This window comes from Zophobas morio, unplaced genomic scaffold (genome assembly GCF_036711695.1).
Source record: "Zophobas morio isolate AGI-343-1 ecotype UQ-CSIRO unplaced genomic scaffold, CSIRO_AGI_Zmor_V1 ptg000005l, whole genome shotgun sequence".
In the NCBI taxonomy this organism is placed as follows: Eukaryota; Metazoa; Arthropoda; class Insecta; order Coleoptera; family Tenebrionidae; genus Zophobas; species Zophobas morio.
In genome coordinates, this window is record NW_026972110.1 from 15,625,448 (window position 1) to 15,634,523 (window position 9,076).

Genomic DNA, 9,076 nt, shown 5'->3' on the forward strand with positions numbered 1-9,076 from the left:
ACACGTAATAAATAAACACAAAAATGCATCGGGCGTTGCGAGAAAAACTCCTCGGTAATGTAATTTTTAACGTTGCGAGGAAATGCCACGGTAATGTAATTTTCCACGTTGCGAGTTAGATTGGTTTAACTGCCGTTATTGAACTATTAGCGATCTTGTGTGAGAAATTAAGAAGTGTTATAATGTAACACTTAAGTATATGCATCCAGAAAACTTATTCATAATTAGACAAACAAAATCAAACGAGTCCTGACTACGTGAATTCTCATGAAATATCTTGTGAGTGTCTATCTAAATAAACCTAATCTCCGTTAAATTGTGTTAGAACTAGTTAACGATTAAAATCCTAACATGAACTGTGAATTCACAAACAATGAATTAAATTTAGACGTGTTGGCGTCGGTCGAAAATTCACATTATCCGATTAGAAACCCGCAAGAATAAGCTGCGCGTGTTGGGGAAAACTGTGGCGTCGCGTCGTTATCATTACGATTAATTGTCGTTAAACAAAGGCTTCCTGCCTTTTATTAACTACCAAACCAACTAATTTAACCTAGCTAACTTACAGCGTTTTTTCACCATGCTTTCGCCATGCCGTCATCTTGTCTACCAACCATCTAACTAAAATCCCCAGCGAGCTACCAACTACCCAAAAAGCATTAACGTGCACTTGGTTGTCTATGTTTAACGGTTTTTTTTTTGGTTTTTTTTTTTTTTATTCAAATTATGCGAATGTGATTTTGTGCCGCTGTTAATTTTTTTCAGCGCGAAATTTTGATTCTAATTCGGTCACCACAATGTTTGGAGTAAATTAGACATTGTTATTTTTCTTTCATGTTGGACAAACTGATTCGGTGGAATAGTTTTTTGTTTTTTGTCTGTCAGTATTATTCCGACATTTACTTTGAGCTGGTTTGCCGGTTTTCTACTTCATTTATGAGATGCCCTATGATCAAGAAGTACTGTTTTAATTGGTATCAATGAATTTTGAAATTTATAGACCTTACTTCATGTTGTCAAAACTGACATGGTTGATAATGACATTTAATTGACATTTGATGTCGTAACCAAGCTTTCTTGAGCCCTGAAAAGTGATATAGCTCCAAGTATTTGAATCAGCTGTTGGCAACAACTACGCAAGAAAATTCTCTCAGAATTGAATCATTTTATTGCCAACTCAAACAGTACTTTTTTGTACATTTTTAATGAAGTAAACAAAAAGTTTAATTTTGTTTTATTTTATACATATATTTACCCATATTTCTCATGGCAACTGAATCAATTCACCTTAGTAACGTCGTATTTTGTATTATCTTGTAATTTCAATGACACTACACATTCACTATAACCATTACCATTTTGGTTCTAGCCGAGACAAAGCAGAAATTAATTGATAGTCTACCCATTTCAAAAATGGTTTATTTGTATTCATTGTCAATAATTCCATTGCTTGTGGTAGGTCACGTCAAGGCGAGATTACCATAGCCCATATCCGCCCCAACATTAGTTTTGGACACATGTTTTGGCTCTTTAATTTAAATATGGAAAGTAGATTCCCAAAAATAACATCTACAAATTTCAGCTTATGAACATTTACAATTTTAAAACACTATGATTGTATAAAAAATAAGGTCATTTTGTTGAATGTTTGTCGTTTGTTGGTAACTTCATTATTAATGAAACTAAAACCGACCTCCTATATCCGAAAAATTGATGACGTCGTTTTTAAACCGGGCCTAGTCTTTAGAACCTGATTTAATAACTTCATGTTTATCTTTAATATCAATTATCCTAAAATAGTAACATTTTTACGAGCAAATTTTACGATGTATTTAGTTATAAAACATGAATTAAAATTGATTTATTCATTTTCTCCAAAAATGCGGTACAAGTTCGATAGATAACACTTAGTGTTAAGTTGTATATGACAAATTATCCTATCCCCACCAAATAAAATATGTATTTATGATTAAGCTTTGAGAGGCGGCATACCGTGTACTGTAGTAAATATATTTCTTTATTTTTAAAAATTATGGACAACAGCATATTTATCCCTTCCACAAAATTGATGACATCATCATCGAAATCCTTTTTAAAAATAAACCTTTAATAACATATATTTTCAGTGGTTGCTGTGTAAATAACTTTCAGATTTTGTAAAATTAGAATACTATTTTTAATTTAATTTAAGTGAGGTCAGAAGCTGAGAAAGTTTTTGCAAACAATAGAAACAAAAATGACTCACTAAAATTTCCGACTTAACATTTTTCTTTGTTTACAGGTGCATAGGCTAGTGGTAGTTGACGACGACGACAAAGTCATAGGAATAATATCCTTATCCGATCTTCTCCTTTACCTAGTGTTGCGGCCCTGCGGCGAGGACGGTTCTCCTGACGGCATGATATCGGTCAGGGCACAGGTTGGTATCACCGCAAGCGTAAAAATAGGCAAACTCACGAAAAATTTCAGGATATAAAATTGCACGAGAGCATTTCTCAGTCGGAGAGGACGTCCTCGACAGAAGAAGTATCCCAAACAATTCCCGAAGAAGAGGAAGACCCAACCATAGAGAAAAATACTCAAGAGGAAAAGTCCGAAAATCACAAAGAAGATTCAGATACAAGTCTGCCTGATTCGCCCGTTCTTGAGAACAAAGCACTACCCACTGAAAACAACATATTCAGAGAGGTGACGGTGACGGGCGGCGGCGAATAGCACTTTTGAGTTTGCTGATTTTAACTTTTGGGTGATTAGTAATTAAGATGTGACGGTTCATGTTAATTTTGAGCCGGTCCTGGATTGTTTCTTTGCTATCTGGACGTTGTTCATTTGTTGGAAGTGGGGGCAAATGGATGATGTCGATACATTGTGATTGTCTGTCCTGACTATAAGGGACTGTAATATTTTTAAAGAATTGTACTTAATAAGTTATATACCAAAGACTGCTTACGTCATGAAGAGTGACGGTGAAAAGAAACAATTCAGTTAATTAACTAACTCATGGTGTGCTTTATTTATTTGTATAATATACTTTTTTTGTCAGATAGTGTTGTATACAGAAACAACAGGTTAACATGTTATTGTTAAAATTAATATAAAATATAATAGTGTAAAACTGTTCAGTTTAGCTTTGTAATTGTGCCACTTTGATGACATTGAAGGTGGAATATGGGAAGATTTATACTTAATATTTAATAAAAAGCCTTACAATTTGTACAATAGAAGGATTACATTTTTAATGTTATCAAAGAAACATAACTCAGTTTTCAGTTGGTTTTGTAAATACGAGATGGTGAATACTATTTTAATATCATCAGTTTTTTATTTCAGAAAAAGAATGGCAAAATGTAGGATGGATTGATCTACACTTTTTAAATTTTATATATAAATTAAGCTATTGATGTACAGTTCGAAATACAAATTGATATAGATGCCAGGTTAACTCAAGTTGGTATTTGCTAATTTATTGTTAAGATAGAATAAGATATACAACGATGTAGTTACATTATTTAGTAGGAAGGCTGATCATGGCCTATACGATGCTTAGTAAACGTGTATCTACCATGAAAGAAGTTTTGTTTAAATCCTCCCGTCTTCACAACCAATAACAATTAAAACTATTAAAAACCATCAGAAATAGTGCTGTTATTGACATAAACACATGAGACCTTGCAGTTTTACTTTCATGTTGTGTAGAAAGATTGTCACTTGATTATAAGATGTACTGAATGACGTCATCAATTTTTATGTGAAGATGACAATGTTAATATTTTTTTGGGTACTTGAAACGTAATTTTTTATGACAACTCGGATAAGAACGTGGGCTAACAGAAAATTAAAATAAATTATTTCAGTCAAATGTGAACAATCATAGGTGATGTTTATTTGATTTTACACAACAGGTTCGGGTTTTATGTTTTCTAAGATTATTTTCGGAAACTCATAAGTTTTAATAGTGACTTCAGAGGTAAATTTGATTTATCTGTTTTTGTATAATTAGAAAATATCGTACTGTTTGTATCTGTTACAGTGACAATGTATTTATACATATGGGAGATTACATTTCATATACGCTGTACACATTTTCAGAGAGTGGAAGTAGGTTCCAAAGAGATTTTAACAGCGGTTCAAAAATAACAGCACATTGGCTTATGCGACTAGATTTAGATTACTGTTATAGACCAAAAAACGACGTATGCTCGTACTTTACATACGCATTGCCTGTTTATATTGTTTTATCTACAATCAAAGCAACCAGACGGAGTATTTTTAGCTTTCCCATGTTGCAATTTTTTTTTTTTTGTTTTATAAAAATTGTCTTATTTCAGTTCGTTGTATTTTACACAATGTTCCGCAGAGTAAAGTGGAAAAATTTGTATATTTATGTTTTTATCTCTTTTTGATTAGTGGTTTCAATTTAAAACAACGACAAAATCTACACATTGGCATGTGATGCCTAAGAAAATAACCGTTTGTGTACATTTTAATCATGAAAATTTCAAGTAAGATTCATCTAATAAGATTTCGAGACGACACTACTGATTTTTTTGGAGCAGAAAAACTGGCAAATTTTAGTTTCGCTTTACTGTGAGTTATACTTAAAAATTTCAAAAGGATTCTCCCTACAACGGGAAGCGCAAACAAAAAGATAAGAACGTCGAAAAAACATCAAAAAACTGTCCCTTAGAGATCATTTGCCCAACAGTTTTTTCTGGACATTATAAATTACTGAAGAAAATTTGTGTAGTGGTAGTTCTGAATTAATGACAGCAATGTTAATGTATCATTTGTTAACTTTGAAAGCAGTGCTTTAACGCACCTTACAAACGTGATGAGTAGATGACTTTTTTAGTGTCCTAAATTTCATCTTGACAATCAGGTATGCCTCTTGACAAAAAAATCACAATCATTAATAGTCAAGGTTTTTTTGTCTACATGTTTTACTTTAATTTGCAGAAGTTAAAAAATTGGTTTAAAGTTACTTGGACAGAATTTCCCTCGCCCCTAAACATACAATAACATATTCAGCTCTTTCAAAAAAATATCAAATCTAATTTTGCAAATTATTTTACTTTTTATGACAACCTTTATAAATAAAAATAAAAATATGTGTGTAGTGTTAAAGTTGATAATGGTAAAGAAACCTATACAAAAAAAAAAAAAATGCGATGACGTCTTCAACATTTTACCAAGGACACGTTGTCTATGTCAATTTGAATAGGTAGATCAGTATAATAATAATATAATAATACAGTACAGAATCCCCAAATTTTGTGCAAAAAGGGGGTGACCCATTCTTCACTAAAACAAATTACCACATTCATTTTTACTTCCCGAGCGTAAGCAAAGGAAGTATTGTAATCGAGTCCGTCGGCCCACTCTCTACTTTTACGTTTTCTCGTTTTCTCGATCTTTCATGACCCCTAAAAGACGAAGAAATAGGTCTCCCATTTCCGTCTGTCTGCCGTCCCGGATTTTTATTAGACAGATAATCTCCGAAAGTACTGGACCAATTGTTGTGAAATTTTGTAGTTATATTAGGAATATCAGGTAGATGGTAAAACGCTAAACAAAATTTGTCTGATCATCGCCACCACTAATGCGATGACGTCACTTCAAAATTGTACATAGTAAATGGGTTTTAAATTGTATAAAATAAGATAGTCCTAAACATGTAGTTTACGACTCCGAATTGAGTTTTTACCCGAAACGTCCAGATTTTTGAAAAAAAAAATCAAAATTATAAAACAACATTTTGCAATTTAATTTTGAATCTGCTAACCCGAATCTTTTGAAATGTTGCAGGTGTTTTAAGGCTATAAAGAGCATCATAAGTCTTTAGTCAAAATATATTTGGTTATCCCCTCCAAAAACTTGATGACGTCAGCTCAAAAGTTTGCCGAATAAATCCTATCTAAAATGTACAAAATATGATGAGTCTGTGCTTATGATATATCACTCCATTCATATTTTTTGGATTTGCATATACAGGGTGACTCAAAAAAATTAATGAATGCGTAAATGTATTTTACTGATTTACTCAGGAACTACAAAACCGAATGCTTTGAAATCTTAAAGATGTTTCAAAATTATCATAAGCATGGTAAATTTTTGATCAAAATGTATTTGGTCGTCCCTCCTAAATAAATTTATGACGTCACCACAAAATTTTGTTGAAAAATTCTATCTAAAATGTACAAAATATGATGAGTCTTTTCTTGTGATTTATCATTCCATTCATATTTTTTGGATTTGCATATACAAGGTGACCCAAAAAAATTAGTGAATGCGTAAATGTATTTTATTGATTTAATCAGGAACTCCAGAACCGAATGTTTTGAAATGTTGCAAATGTTTTAAGGTTATAAAGAGCATAATAAATTTTTAGTCAAAATATATTTGATTATCTTCTCCAAAAAACTGATGACGTCAGCTCAAAAGTTTGGCGAATAAATCCTATCTAGAATATACAAAATATGATGAGTCTGTACTTGTAATTTATCATTCCATTCATATTTTTTGAATTTGCATATACCGGGTGACTCAAAAAAAATAATGAATGCGAAAATTTATTTTATTGATTTACTCAGGAACTACAAAACCGAATGCTTTGAAATCTACTGCGAAAAAAAACGTAATAGACATGCAGTCGTCACGTTTCCGACAGCGAGGGAAGTACTGTCTAAACTCTTTAGACCATTTTTTTTATCATCTGCCTGTATTAGCAGTTCTAAAAAGTATGAATGCATTGATAAACCGCAACTATATTTTACACATTTTAGACAGGATTTAATCGGCAAAATTTGTCTTTCAAGATCTGGATGTCTAGGGTGAAAACTTTTGAGATGAAGTCGTAACGGATAAATTTTGTGTAACTTATTTATATACGTTAGCAGAGGCGGCTAGTGCCAGAGGGCACAAGGGCACTGAAAATTACAACGTTTACAAACGCAGTGGAAATAGCAAGACAGTAATTTTCAATGTTTAAAAAATTATCCGGAAGTTTGTGTCATAATTATCAAAACTATTTTTTTTATCTAACTTCATTTGTATCAGATGTATCAAAACTTCCATTTAAAGATCGTTGGTAAGGTCTCGACAAAATCATGACTCATTTAAACGTTTTGTTTAGACCGTTGCGTTGCCATGGAAACGACGCCTCTAGTCGCTGTATTTGGCTGGAATCGTGTCGCATTTGAAATAGTGACCTGCTAGCAGTAATTCAACTACGGAAGTTTATTTTCATTCCGTGCTAGTGAAATTGTTTGATTGTAAATAAATATAATGAATTCAGTTGAATATTTAATAAAAATCGTCCTCTGGCTTACAATGATAATATTGTAGTGAAAAATTTAGGGAGAGACTTTCATAGATATTTTAATAGACATAACACGTAGGATAAATTGTTGTGTTTTGTCTCCTTAGTCCTCACCTAACAGTTGAGTGAAAACCAAAGGTATGTATATGTAAACAAATATTTTTGTACTTTTATTGTATGTATTTTTGTATTTATTTCCGTCACAGAGTTTCGTCTATTAATTGGTAATAACAGCCTGCTTTTATATTTTCATACTTAACCCATCAATCAAATTGTGTACCCCATTTCAAAAGGTCTCGAGCCGCCACTGTATGTTAGACGACTACGATAACCGTAAAACGTTTGCAAGATTTCTTGCAGTTTCAAAGTTAAATTGTAAAATATGTTGTTATAAATTTTTTATTTATTTATTTTTTTCAAAAATCATAAACCACAACTGCAGGGGTAGGTATTGTGATAACCCAAACACCCCGCCTTAAATTGACATGTGAAAAAAAAATTGAAAAGCCCCCGAAAAATTCAAAAATTTGGCCTTGGCTGTGATCGTCTAACAAAATGGTACCTACGTTGCGTTCAGATGCAAGTGGTGGACCCTAAAGTTGGAAAAGTACCGCTAAATAAAACACAAACATATATGGAGGGCATAATAATGATTTATTCCTCCACTGACAAAAAAAAAACAAAAAAAAGTTGCGCAGGTTGAAGACCTTAGCGCTCAGTTACAAAAAGAAACTTTGAATGAAATCAAATTAAACGTTCTATTCTGAATCAATGCAAATATTTGTATGTCACAAATTTAATAAAACAAAGCAAAATCTGAATGAAGTAAAGTAACTGGATGCAAATACACAAATTATTACGGACGTGTGGTGGCAAATTTAAAAGTATCGCAGTCAACAAGAGCATCAAATTTTAATAAAAAATTATGCAACGACAGCAGTACTAGAGCGCTATAAGAGTGTGGCGATCTAACTATCGCAGTTTCATTCTAGAGCACAGCAAAATTACCCATAGGGAGTGTTGTAGCACGAGCAGAGTTTGGGGCTCCTGGTTGTGGCTGTTCTCCTACCCACGACGGTGATTCTGTCTATCGCAAACACTGCCGCACAGCACATCTCCATGACGAACAGCGCCACGTCGTCTGAACCATCCCTGACTTCTATTCAAACCTGCGTCTTTTGTGCAGATGGCGCGATAAATACCGCCAGCTCGACTAAGACCCACGCCCTTCGCTTCTGCCACGTATTTTGATGTTATTTAACCTCAGTTCCATTTAAATGTTGAATTTCTATGACTCTGATATTAAAGTACAACTGAACCAGTTCAAGTTTCAAAGAGCAATAAACAACATTTAAACTCGGCGTACACTCTTGTGAAATTTTTAAATAGCAAATAATTTTTATCTGAGATTAAGATTGGACATCAGATAATTTATATAATGGAAGCATTAATCAACAAAATATTTACAAAATAAAAAAAATAGCAAAGATTTATAAAAACAGAAAATGATCTGGTGTGAAGTAAAACCTGTGAAGATAAAAACATTACTGCAGAGCATAAAAATTTACGTTCAATTTAAATTATATAACAAAGAAAATTACTGAAGTTAAAATTGTGAGATAGAGAAAAATTTTATGAGGAATAAAATGCACCTCCCATATGAACCACAATGTTGTTAATTTGTTTGACGAGATTTACAGTTCAAACAATCATGTGTTCGGTTTGAAAATACTCTTTCAACATGGCCGCCGCCAAAAC

At 32.7% G+C, this 9,076-nt stretch overlaps 1 protein-coding gene across 4 annotated transcripts in view; it reads left to right on the plus strand.

Moving 5' to 3' along the window:
- LOC135122843 (5'-AMP-activated protein kinase subunit gamma-2-like) overlaps window positions 1-3,572 on the plus strand; it is a 120,944-nt gene extending 117,372 nt beyond the window's left edge. For all 4 annotated transcript variants that reach the window (XM_064047296.1, XM_064047294.1, XM_064047293.1 and 1 more), the window contains exons 12-13: window positions 2,282-2,419; window positions 2,470-3,572. In XM_064047296.1, the coding sequence (XP_063903366.1) occupies window positions 2,282-2,419; window positions 2,470-2,715 (384 nt within the window). In that variant the 3' untranslated portion in view covers window positions 2,716-3,572. The remainder of the gene's footprint in view (window positions 1-2,281; window positions 2,420-2,469) is intronic.
- Window positions 3,573-9,076: the final 5,504 nt, after the last annotated feature.